The sequence below is a fragment of the Mustelus asterias genome, unplaced genomic scaffold (genome assembly GCF_964213995.1).
Source record: "Mustelus asterias unplaced genomic scaffold, sMusAst1.hap1.1 HAP1_SCAFFOLD_100, whole genome shotgun sequence".
NCBI lineage: Eukaryota > Metazoa > Chordata > Chondrichthyes > Carcharhiniformes > Triakidae > Mustelus > Mustelus asterias.
In genome coordinates this window covers 1085306-1097910 of record NW_027590147.1, presented here as the reverse complement: position 1 = coordinate 1097910, position 12605 = coordinate 1085306, and the positions used below count along the sequence as shown (strand labels likewise).

At 45.6% G+C, this 12605-nt stretch overlaps 1 protein-coding gene across 1 annotated transcript in view; it reads right to left on the bottom strand.

The window, feature by feature from the left end:
* Window positions 1–11685, bottom strand: part of LOC144484347 (uncharacterized) — a 122574-nt gene extending 110889 nt beyond the window's left edge. Inside the window, exons 1-3 of the mRNA XM_078202885.1 lie at window positions 11674–11685; window positions 6364–7244; window positions 5608–5617 (exon numbers count right to left, since the gene is read on the bottom strand). Of these exons, the coding sequence (XP_078059011.1) occupies window positions 5608–5617; window positions 6364–7244; window positions 11674–11685 (903 nt within the window). The remainder of the gene's footprint in view (window positions 1–5607; window positions 5618–6363; window positions 7245–11673) is intronic.
* Window positions 11686–12605: the final 920 nt, after the last annotated feature.

Genomic DNA, 12605 nt, shown 5'->3' with positions numbered 1-12605 from the left:
AAAGGAGAAAGCTCAGCTTTAACAATTGAATGTATGAACTTATGAAATGTTATGGGGAGAAGCAGGAACTAGGGATGAGGAGCATATCAGCCATGATCGAATGATTCGATGGGCCGAATGGCCTAATTCTGCTCCAAGATCTTATGAACAGATTTCTCTCTATCCTTTTCAGACCAGGACATGAAGTGATGGCTCCGAAAACATGGATAACTTGTAAAATCAACAGCTCCCAACACCTCTCTGTAGGACACAGTGGTTTGCACTGCTGCCTCACAGCACTAGGGACCTGGGTTCGACTCCCGGCTTGGGTCACAGTATGCACATTCTCCCCGTGTCTGCGTGGGTTTCCTTCGGGTGCTCCGGTTTCCTCCCACAGTCCGAAAGACATGCTGGTTTTCAGAGTAACTTCAATGCAGTGTTAATGTAAGCCGACTTGTGACACTAATAAATGAAGTTCCTGGGAAAATCCCCCAGTCACCGCACTCTGGCATCTGTTCGGGTACACTGAGGGAGAATTTAGCATGGTCAATGCACCTAACCAGCACATCTTTCGGACTGTGGGAGGAAACCAGAGCTCCCGGAAGAAAACCAGGCAGACACGGGAACAACGTGCAAACTCCACAGAGTCACCCAAGCCGGGAATCAAACCCAGGTCCCTGGCGCTGTGAGGCAGCAGAGCTAACCAGTGTGCCACCAGGCCATCCTAACAAGTCTTGTTGTCTGTTTTTTCTATTCTGTTGGCTTCAGAAGGGAACATTTTATAATTCTCACAGCATTTTAACCATTCTTTATATCATTATAATTCTAAACGTTATAAACTTTTGTGTTCAAATTTACATTTCCAGCCTAACATCTGTATTAATGAATCATTTATTCTTTAATTGTCTCTGAATTCAGGCTGTTCATTTAACTAATCTCCTGCTTTACAATTGTGGGAACTTCAGTCACAAATAAGGTAGTCGAATGCATTGTTAAAAGCAGGATGTTCTTTATATAAATAAATAACAACGTTTAAAAATCATTGGCAAACAAAAGGAAACAGGAGCATTGGAACCAGCCTGGACTTGCAGACTGAAACCCCACCCAAAGCCTGCACGTGCTCAGAAGGGAGAGAGGTTGTGAAGAACACTCTGTAACACTTCTCCCCTTAAATTTCAATCCCCCATCAGGACAGAAATACAACAAAGTAATGTCTTTAACAATACGGAAGTCTGTCAGGAGCTTTGTGGTTGCATTGCGACCTGTACAATACCACTGGTAAATCTTGTAATGGTGTTTCTGGAATGGGAGGTGAAGAGGTAGTTTGAGAATCTGTACATGAACATTCCTCTTCCACTCCCACAGCAGAGTCAACTGGCAAAGCTGGAACCATTTCCCGGTGAACATCCACAGCAGCATGACCCTCTGCCATGTTCTCAGTAATGGTTGCTGACTCTGAAACTGTTCCTGACTCGGGGTCACACCGCAAGCGAATATGGTCTTGGTGTCTGCGAACAACTCTTCCGTTTTACAGTCTCACCACCCAAGATACTGGACCACTTTGGTTTAAAATTATTCCTGGTAACCACCTTTGGTTACTCCCAAAGTTTCTGATGTAAACCTGATCACCCGGTTTGAACTGCCTCTCTTTGGCGTGGCAGTCGTGTCCCACCTTCTGCTTCTCTTGTCTCCTGCTCACTTTTGCTCTGAGATCTGGATGAAGCAGATCCAGATGAGACTTCAACCTTCGACCAAAAAATTCCACAGGAGAGTCCGGTTGTGGATTGTGGTGTGATGCGAAACTGGAACAAAAATCTTGAGAGCTTGTTCCTAAAGTATCGCCTGCCATTCTTTTCAATCCCTCCTTCAGACTTTGAACAGCTCTTTCTGCGAGACCATTTGTACAGTAAGAAGTTTAACAACACCAGGTTAAAGTCCAACAGGTTCATTTGTTAGCAAATGCCACGAGCTAACAAATGCATTTGCTAACAAATAAACCTATTGGACTTTAACCTGTTGTTGTTAAACTTCTGACTGTGTTTACCCCAGTCCAACGCCGGCATCTCCACATCATGAAGACCATTTGTAGCCAGATGAAATGGTGCAGTACACACATGGCGTTGACCATTCCTTTACAGGAATTCCTGAAACACCTCACTAGTTAACAGAGTGTCGTTATCTGAAACAAGCCAATCTGGTAACCCAGGGCTTGTGAAAATTTGACAGAGCTTCTCTATTGTCACAGGAGCTGGAATATTACTCATGATCTGTGCTTCCAACCATTTTGAATGCACATTTACAATGACCAAACACATGTGATTCATGAAAGGCCCCCAAAAGGCCACATTTAGTCTGGACCACGGCCTATCAGGCCACTCCCAAGGATGAAGTGGTAATGTATCCAGTGTGTTGTGCCTGATTCAATCGACAAACAGTTTATTGTGTTACGCCAGCGGGGAGAAGCCACAGGGGCTGACCATGTGCAACTCCACCCAACAAAGAATATCATCAATTCTTATCCAGTTACTCAGCTCATCCTGGCTGGACATAATCCAATCAGAATGGTGATAGATTACATACATTATAGGCTCAATAAAATTAGTATCTGGGCATTATGGGGCTTTGTGATCATCTCATGGACAGGTGCCCTCATCATGATGCTTTCCAGACCCCCCCTTCGGGGGGGGGGGGGTCTTTCTTGGGTTTTCTTTGTACATAGACTCCCTTAGTTAGAAATGGGGTGGATTAAAAGTTCTCAAATGGACGTCAGCACCCTTCCTTTACAAAGAACAAAGAACAATACAGCACAGGAACAGGCCCTTCGGCCCTCCAAGCCCGCGCCGCTCCCCGGTCCAGGATTGAATCCTGAATCCAGGATCCCCGCCCAATTTTCCAGCCTATCTACATACCAATATCCTATCCACCGAGCTGTCCCTCACAGCTACGATGCTTTGTTCATTACAACCTATTAACTTACCCCCACCCCCCCATTCCAGACCATGTGATCTCCAGGGAGAGGCGAAAACCCAGAGTGAAAAACCCCAGGGCCAATATGGGGAAAGAAAATCTGGGAAATTCCTCTCCGACTCCCTGAGGCGATCGAAACGAGTCCAGGAGATCACAATGGCCCCGATCGGAAAATGCTTCCCAACCCTAGTCATTTCCACCTTTGTTTTAATCGAATGACCACATGGTCTGGGAATCATTTCTATTTAATGCTCTCTCTTTTTAAACTCTTTTCTTCAGTATCCAATTCCAGAATTTTCCTTTTCTTTGTGTTACTTGCGTCAGGAATAAATCTTTGGACCTGACAGGAAGTTTAACCCAAGATCAATCCAACACAGGATTGGTCAGAATCATTTCACATGTGTCAAATTTTAAATAACCATTACAAATTAAAACTCTCATTCTCACATGGGTGAATTGTATCCGGATTAAAATTCCCACATGTTTAGTAAAATATCCTGGAATCCTGTCTCTGGACAGTAAATATGGCTCCAGGTTCATAACTTCTGAACAAAAAAAGTTTTATTGATCACACTTCCTTTTTTAAAAACCTGTTTGATTTAAATCACAGACAGAAAACCTCAAAGCTTGAAGCATTCATCCCACAAATATCATCCACACACAAACAGAGAAACTTAGCATGTGCTTTACAACAACAACAACCAAAATTAATTACTGAAGTGTTCTTGTGATTCTGTTTTTAAACTTCCAAAAATGCCTTTAATTAAAAACTCAAGGTGAGGTTAATTCCTCAGAAAGATAAACCTTAACAAATGTAGCCCAAAACAATGATAAAACATATCTACAAACATCCACAGAAAACAAACAAAACACACAGATTCTCACAGCTCGTAAATTTCAAACAATGAATCTTCAGCATTCTCTCTCGCAGCTGTAGCTTCTTAAAGCGACAGAGCACTACAAGCTCACAACTCCTTGATTAAAATAAGATACAAGATCCTTCATTATAACTGAACCTTTTTAAAGCCAACCGACAAGGACTGATTTTAGAGGCAACATCTTTGTTGATTTAAAATCCCAAACACGTTATAGCCAAACACCGGCAAAATCTTTGTTCTTTATCTGGGGATAAAATTCTCAGTTATTCCAAATTCCTCCAAGCGATGCTTAATATTTCCGCATTTAACTTATTCCCAGAAATCCTCAATTATAAACTAAAATAGACACGTGTTTCCGGGCAGTCACAGGAATGTGGTCAAGATAGTCCAGTCCCACAATGCCTCACATTCAATCTGCAGTCCTTCAATTATAACAGAATATGTGGCTGTATGTAGCTGCCTCGGCCGTGGTCAACCCCAACACTGCCTTCCTGAACTGCTACAATGCCTGAGGTGTAAGTACACCCACAGTGCTGTTAGGGAGGGATTTCCAGCTACACATTCCAGACTTTCACTAGACTGTAGGTGGTTACCAGATTGATATATTCCATTCAACCACACCCACGGTGAGTTATTCCAATTCCTTTATTGTCCAGGACAATATATTCACAATATCTTTAAAACAGAAATTAAACATTCCCATTTGATTTCAGGTATTAACATATTCTGTTGGTTTGTTCTTTATTGTCAATGTCAGACTGGGGTTGTTTTCCTTGGAGCAAAGGAGGTTGAGGGGAGATTTGATAGAGGTGGACAAGATTCTGAGAGGTTTAGATAAGGTGGACAAAGAAAAGCTGTTCCCAATAGCTGAAGGGACAAGACGAGGGGGACACAGATTTCTTGTTTTGGGTCAGAGATGCAAGAGGGGGAGTGGGGGGGGGGAGGGGGAGTGGGGGGGGGGGAGTGGGGGGGGGGGAGTGGGGGGCGGGGGGGCAATGTGAGGAAGAATATTCTGATGCAGTGAATGGTAATGACCTGAAACTCACTGCCTACGAGGGTGGAGGAAGTGGAGACAATAAACAATTACAAAGGAAATTGGATGGGCATTTGGGATATTCCAAACAGAACGAAGAACAAAGAAAATTACAGCACAGAAACAAGCCCTTTGGCCCTCCAAGCCTGCAGCAACCATTCTGCCCGTCTGAACTAAAACCCCCTACCTTTCCGGGGACCATATCCCTCTATTCCTATGCTATTCATATATTTGTCAAGACACATCTTAAAGTCACTATCGTATCTGCTTCCACTACCTTCCCCGGCAACGAGTTCCAGGCACCCACCACCCTCTGTGTAAAAAACCTGCCTTGTACATCTCCTTTAAACCTTGCCCCTCGCACCTTAAACCTGTGTCCCCTAGTAACTGACTCTTCCACCCTGGGAAAAAGCTTCTGAATATCCACTCTGTCTTGTAGACTTCTATCAGGTCTCCCCTCAACCTCCGTCATTCCAGTGAGAACAAACCAAGTTCCTCCAACCTCTACTCATAGCTAATGCCCTCCACACCAGGCAACATCCTGATAAATATTTTCCGTACCCTCTCCAAAGCCTCCACATCCTTCTGGTAGTGTGGTGACCAGAACTGAACACTAGATTCCAAGTGCGGTCTAACTAAGTTTCTATAAAGCTGCAACATGACTTACCAATTTTTAAACTCAATGCCCCGGCCGATAAAGGCAAGCATGCCGTATGCCTTCTTGACTATCTTCTCCACCTGCGTTGCCACTTTCAATGACCTGTGCACCTGGACACCCAGATCCCTCTGCCTATGAATACTCTGAAGGGTTCTGCCATTTGCTGTATATTTCCCACCTGTATTTGACCTTCCAAAATTCATTACCTCACATTTGTCCGGATTAAACTTCATCTGCCATCTCTCCGCCCAAGTCTCCAACTGATCTATATCCTGCTGTATCCTCTGCCGGTCCCCATCGCTATCCGCAATTCTACCAACCTTTGTGTCGTCCACAAACTTACCAATCAAACCAGTTACATTTTCCTCCAAATCATTTATATATATTACAAACAGCAAAGGTCCCAGCACTGATCCCTGAGGAATGTCACTTGTCACAGCCCTCCATTCAGAAATGTACCTTTGCACTGCCAACCTCTGTTTTCTTCTGACTAAATATCTCTGAACTTCCTAACACCCTGTCACTCTGTGATCCTTGTGACATTTGAAACCAGGTATTCACAAAAAGACTGAAAGAGCATCAGCCCACTGGAGGCTGAGACCGGCCAGTCCAGCACAAAGAAACCCTCTGACCCTCCCCATTGACCAACTGTGAGAATGAACAAAATGCAGTCCTGGATGGAATTGAGAGCAGAAACAATAACAGCAGAATCCAACTCCTGTCATCACTCATGAACTTGCTGATGTCTCAGCAGCCGGGATGAAACTCTGAATCCCTTCCCACACTGAGAGCCGGTGAACGGCCTCTCTGCAGTGTGAACTCGCTGGTGTGCCCGCAGGCTGGATGACTGATTGAATCCCTTCCCACACTGAGAGCAGGTGAATGGTCTCTCCCCAGTGTGAACTCGCTGGTGTGCCTGCAGGTGGGATAACTGAGTGAATCCCTTCCCACACTGAGAGCAGGTGAATGGTTTCTCCCCAGTGTGAACTCGCTGGTGTGTCTGCAGGTTGGATGACTGAGTGAATCCCTCCCCACACTGAGAGCAGGTGAACGGCCTCTCCCCAGTGTGAACTCGCTCGTGTGTCCGCAGGTTGGATGAACAAGTGAATCCCTCCCCACACTGAGAGCAGGTGAATGGTCTCTCCCCAGTGTGAACTCGCTGGCGTGCCCACAGCTCGGATGACTGGGTGAATCCCTTTCCACACTGAGAGCAGGTGAATGGCCTCTCCCCAGTGTGAAGTCGCTGGTGAGCCCGCAAATTGGATAACTGAGTGAATCCCTTCTCACACTGAGAGCAGGTGAAGGGCCTTTCCCCAGTGTGAACTCGCTGGTGTGTCCGCAGGGTGGATAAACAAGTGAATCCCTCCCCACACTGAGAGCAGGTGAACGGCCTCTCCCCAGTGTGAACTCGCTCGTGTGTCCGCAGGTTGGATGAACAAGTGAATCCCTCCCCACACTGAGAGCAGGTGAATGGCCTCTCCCCAGTGTGAACTCGCTCGTGTGTCCGCAGGGTAGATAACTGAATGAATCCCTTCCCAAACTGAGAGCAAGTGAATGGCCTCACCCCAGTGTGAACTCGCTGGTGTGTCTGCAGGTGGGATGACTGCGTGAATCCCTTCCCACATTCAGAGCAGGTGAATGGCCTCTCCCCAGTGTGAACTCGCTCGTGTGTCCGCAGGCTGGATAACTGAATGAATCCCTTCTCACACTGAGAGCAGGTGAATGGCCTCTCCCCAGTGTGGCTGCGCCGATGAGCTGCCAGCAGAGATGGGGCTCTGTATCTCTTCCCACAGTCTGCACATTTCCACGGTTTCTCCATGGTGCAGGTGTCATTATCTCTCTCTTGGGTGGACAATTAGTTGAAACTTCGTCCACACACAGAACAAGATTACAGTCTCTCCCCGCTGTGAATGGTGTGATATTTATTCAGACTGTGTAACTGGTTAAAGCTCTTTAGTCAGTGCATCGGAACACACTCACTCGAGTGTAGCAGTGTGTTGATGCTTTTCCACTCACACTGACATTTCAAATCTTTTCAAATCGACAGACTGGACAATCATTTCTCCTTCTGGATTCAAAGTCCGATGATATTGAGGTCCCAAGGAATAAGACTCTGTCAGATCTAGACGTGACGTTTGAGATTTCAGCCTGTGATTCCTCTTTCAATATCCTGGAAAATAAGTTTCCAAAAGTCATCAGTGTCAGTACAGGATAGAAATTCAGAACAGACAATTTCTATGGAACAGTCTTTCCTCTCTCATTCCCCAGAAGCTGTAAATCTCCATTCCACACACTCTCTCCCCATTCTCAGCAGGTCTGGCAGCATCTGTATGGAGAGAAAAGAACTGATGTTTCAGAGCTTTGACAAAGGGTCATCGAGACAAGAAACATCAGCTCTTTTCTCTCCTTACAGATGCTGCCAGACCTGCTGAGATTTTCCAGCATTTTCTCTCTTGGTTTCAGATTCCAGCATCCGCAGTAATTTGCTTTTATAAGGCTGCAGATACCTCCTCCCAAGTAACATGCGTGTGCCCAAGACATCACCACTTGTTTCCCTTATTTCTTTCGCACCCATGGTGCTCTCCACAGTAAACACAGAGGAGAAGTATTCATTAAAAATCTCACCCATCTCCTGTGGCTCCACACACAGATGGCCATACTGATTTTTAAGGGGATCTATTCTCTCTCTAGCCACCCTTTTACTCTTAATATAGCTATAGAACCTCTTGGAATTTTCTTTAATCTTACCTGCCAGATCCATATCAGACCCTCTTTCTGTCCTCCTGATTTCCCTCTTCAGTATTTTCTTACACTTTTTATAGTCAGAGTGATTCACTTGTCCCCGATTGCCTAAACCCAATGTATGCTTCCTTCTTTTACCTGACCAGAGCCTCAATGTCCCTTGTCTGCCAGAGATCCCTAAATTTACCATTCTTTCCCTGCATCTTAACAGGAATATACTGCCCCTGGTCTCTTGATATCACACTTTTAAAACCTCCCATTTGCCAGTCATTCCTTTCCCTTCATTGATCTCGCTTCCAAACTAAAACCGGCCGTCTGCCATTACCCGCACTGATGGGGAGATGCCGGCGTTGGAATGGGGTCAACACGGTAAGAACTCGAACAACACCAGGTTAAAGTCCAACAGGGTTATTTGGTTCACCCGCACTGCGCATGCTTCAGGTCCCGCCCCTCATTCACTCCGATTGGTTGGAGGACCAGCCGCTACCGCTCGGTCCTCCAGCCCCGCCCCCTCGTCCTATTGGTCCGGAGCTGCCGTCAATCAGCCCCCGGGCATTATGATGTGGAGCATGCGCAGTGTCATTGCTGTCCTTGGCGCTTGTTTGTCCCGGAGAAGCGGAGTCAGCGTTAGGCGGTGGCTGGGAGGATTTGGAAACACTTTGTGGATCCGCAAACCCTTCAGAATCATTGTCAGCTCCCTGGTTTGCAGCTGCGGGGCTTCTCCCTCCCTCCCTCCCGGGAACAGGCCCAGGTTAACGGCCCCATCCTGGCTCAGCCACTGGAGGATGGTTCACATCAGAGTATGGGGGAGGGGGACAATAAATAAGAGGTTACACTTTGGCCTCAAATCAATGAGGACTCTGATCTCTGGGAAGGAAGGAAACCCTGGGAGGTGGGCGGGGAGGATTCACAAACACCCGCTGGAGGCTCCAACACCCCCAATAAGAAGCTGCAGCTCCCGGGTTTGCAGCTTTTTCCCGGGAGGGAGTTGGGGAAGTTTTGTGGAGACAATTCCCGGCTGGTTCAGTTCGTGGTTCCTGGAGCTCAGAAACCCTGAGTTAGAATCCTGAACCCCACACTGGGTGGTTGTTTTATGAAATACTTTTTATTTATTAATCATTAAAATATTAATTTGTTTTGAAAAATCATTTTATCGCATTTGTGAAAATGCCCATTGAAATAGCAATTCTCCCAAAGTATTTCATAGAATCCCTACAGTGCTGAAGGAGGTTATTCGGCCCATTGAGTCTGCACCGACAACATTCCCACCTCAGCCCTATTCCCATAACCCCACATATGTAACCTGCTAATCCCTCGAACCTACTCATCCCAGGACACTAAGGGGCAATTTAGCATAGCCAATGCACCTAACTGGCATACCTTTGGACGATGGGAGGAAACCGGAGCGTCTGGAGTAAACCCACGCAGACATGGGGAGAACGGGCAGACTCCACACAGACAGTGACCCAAGTTGGGAATCGAACCCAGGTCCCTGAAGCTGTGAGGCAGCAGTGCTAACCACTGTGCTGCCTACATTGCTGATGAGAATTTTAATTTACTGACTTGGGAATTAATTCTTGGGAATAGTCATTCTGAAAATGACCATTAAAATGTGTTTTAATTTACCCCACTTTGCCAGATTTCAGTTTGCATTTCAAAATTGAATTGAGAATGTCTGGGAGCAAATGGTAAAATGAGGTTTGAGACACCAGCTGCAATTATTTTCTGTGACTGATGATACCTTTGTGCCTGTGCAGGAGGTAATTCCCCTGCTGTTGTGGCACAAATAAAATGGAGCCTTTCCTCGGAACAGGCCCATGTTAATGGTCACCGTGGTGTTTCATTGGTGAGCAGAGCACATGTGCCCATTGTGTTAACAACAGAGTCAGTGGGGCTGCACGTCCCCTGACTTGGAAGGAAAATAATTGACTCCTTGATTGTACTCTCAATCTGTACATGGTCTGGAGGACTGAATCCAGCTGGAGGGAGAGGGAGCTGGGCTCAGAGTGGAGATGGGGCAATGAGTTTGATTTCAGCTCAGGGACAAGAGAGAGTGTGTGGAATGGGGATTACAGCTCAAGATAAATGAGATGGAGAAATGTTTCGTGGAAACTGAAATTGTCTGTTCTTAAGTATTTTTTAAAAACTCTTTTTGCAGGGAACTGGAAGAGGAAGATTCACAGACAGGAAACTCAAACTAAACTTCAGATCAAAGTCTGACAGAGCCATTCGATTCATCATGACCTGAATATGATTGCTTTTGACAGTGGAGGGAGAAATCATTCACCGTTTTGTCAGTGGGAGAAAATTGCAAAATTCAATGTGACAGAAAAAGAACTGAGACACACACACACACTCCAGTGAACTGACTGTGAATCGAGCTTTAACCAGTTACACAGCCTGAAAAACATCACACCATTCACAGTGGGGAGAAACCATACACATGGTCTGTATGTGGATGAGGCTTCAACTAATCATCCAACCTGGAGAGACAGAAGGACACCAGCACCGTGGACAAACCGTGGAAATGTGAGGATTGTGGTAAAGGATTCAATTATCCATCCCGGTTGGAAACCCATCGACACGGTCACATTGGGGCAGGGAAAATGGAGAAACCATGGAAATGTGATGATTGTGGGAAAGGATTCAATTATCCGTACTTGCTGGAAAACCATAGACACAGTCACACTGGAGAGAGGCCATTCATCTGTTCTGTGTGTGGGAAAGGATTCACTACCTCATCCCACCTGCTGTTACACCAGCGAACTCACACTGAGGAGAGGCCGTTCAGCTGCTCCACCTGTGGAAAGGGGTTCTCATGTTCATCCAACCTCAGTGCACATCAGCGAGTTCACACTGGGGAGAGATCGTTCACCTGCTCCTTGTGTGGGAAGGAGTTTGCTGGGCCATCCGGTCTTTGGTCACACCAGCGAATTCACACAGGAGAGAAGCCATTCACCTGTTCTGTGTGTGGTAAGAGATTCACTCTGTCATCTAACCTGCTGTCACACCGAGTTCACACAGAGGAGAGACCGTTCAGCTGCACTTCCTGTGGAAAGAGGTTCAGGTCTTCATCCAACCTCAGTGCACACAAGCGAGTTCACACTGGGGAAAGGCCGTTCACCTGTTCCACGTGTGGGAGGGAATTCACCAATTCATCCGGCCTCCTGTCACATCAGCAAATTCACACTGAGGAGAAGCCATTTATTTGCACCTACTGTGGAAAGAGTTTCAGGCAGTTATCAATCCTCACTGCTCATCAACGCACTCACACTGGGGAGAGACCATTCACTTGCTCCATGTGTGGGAAGGGATACACTCAGTCTGGCAGCCTGCATTTACACGAGCTCACCCACACTGGGGAGAGGCCATTCACCTGCTCTGTGTGTGGGAAGGGATACACTCGGTCATCCCACTTGCTGACACATCTGCAAGTTCACAATTGCCTCCAGGAGTTGGATTTTGCAGTTCCTGCCGCTGTTAATCACATCCAGGATTGATAGTCTGACAATATTTGGTTTGTTTCTGCTGACATTAACAATCGCTACAACTGGCTGAAGTTTAATATTCTGAAATGTCACTGATTTTCAGGGCTGTTGTGTCCCTTTTTAAAAGCACCATCTGTGATTTTTTTTAAATTCAGGAACTCTCAACAGGAACTTCTTTATAATAAGTTTATGAACTTTTCCTGCAATCTGAAATTGATGTTTGGTGCAAACTGTACAATTCAGTGTCTGAAAGGTTCCACTGCTTAAGATTTCCAATGAGAAAATGCTGACAATTCTTACTGACTTGCACATTATTCACAGTGACACTTCCACGATCATATTTAATTATCAAGGAACATAAAACAATGCACAGATACTTGTTAGAACTGAACTTGAATATTGCTGAAAAGAGAGATCTGTTGCTGAATCTCTTCATCATGCACTCATCAGGACAAACAGAAGAATGCCAAATTTCAAATGATCACAATAGGTGGACTCTCATTGACTTGAAGCATCACCATGGAGAAATCAATAGAAGACTGTAGGTTTCTCAAGCTTCTGGGAAATTCAAAAAAGGTGCAAGGCTTGAAAATTCTCGTTTTGTTTGCAGGGAAAGGATCGCTGCGTATAAATGTAAGTTGCTTCTTGCAACTATAACTGATCCGTATTATGAACTCGACTGATTATCTTCAATTGATTATGTGTAGCTATTGACACACTCAGGATTGTTCAGCAAGTGCTGCCCAATCTGTAATCACAGTAAACATTGTATTTTTGGTTTTGTGAGTGTGGGCTGCTGAAAAAAATCATGACCTATTCTGACAAATCAAAGAACATGCTGTCTTATTCTATCAGCCACT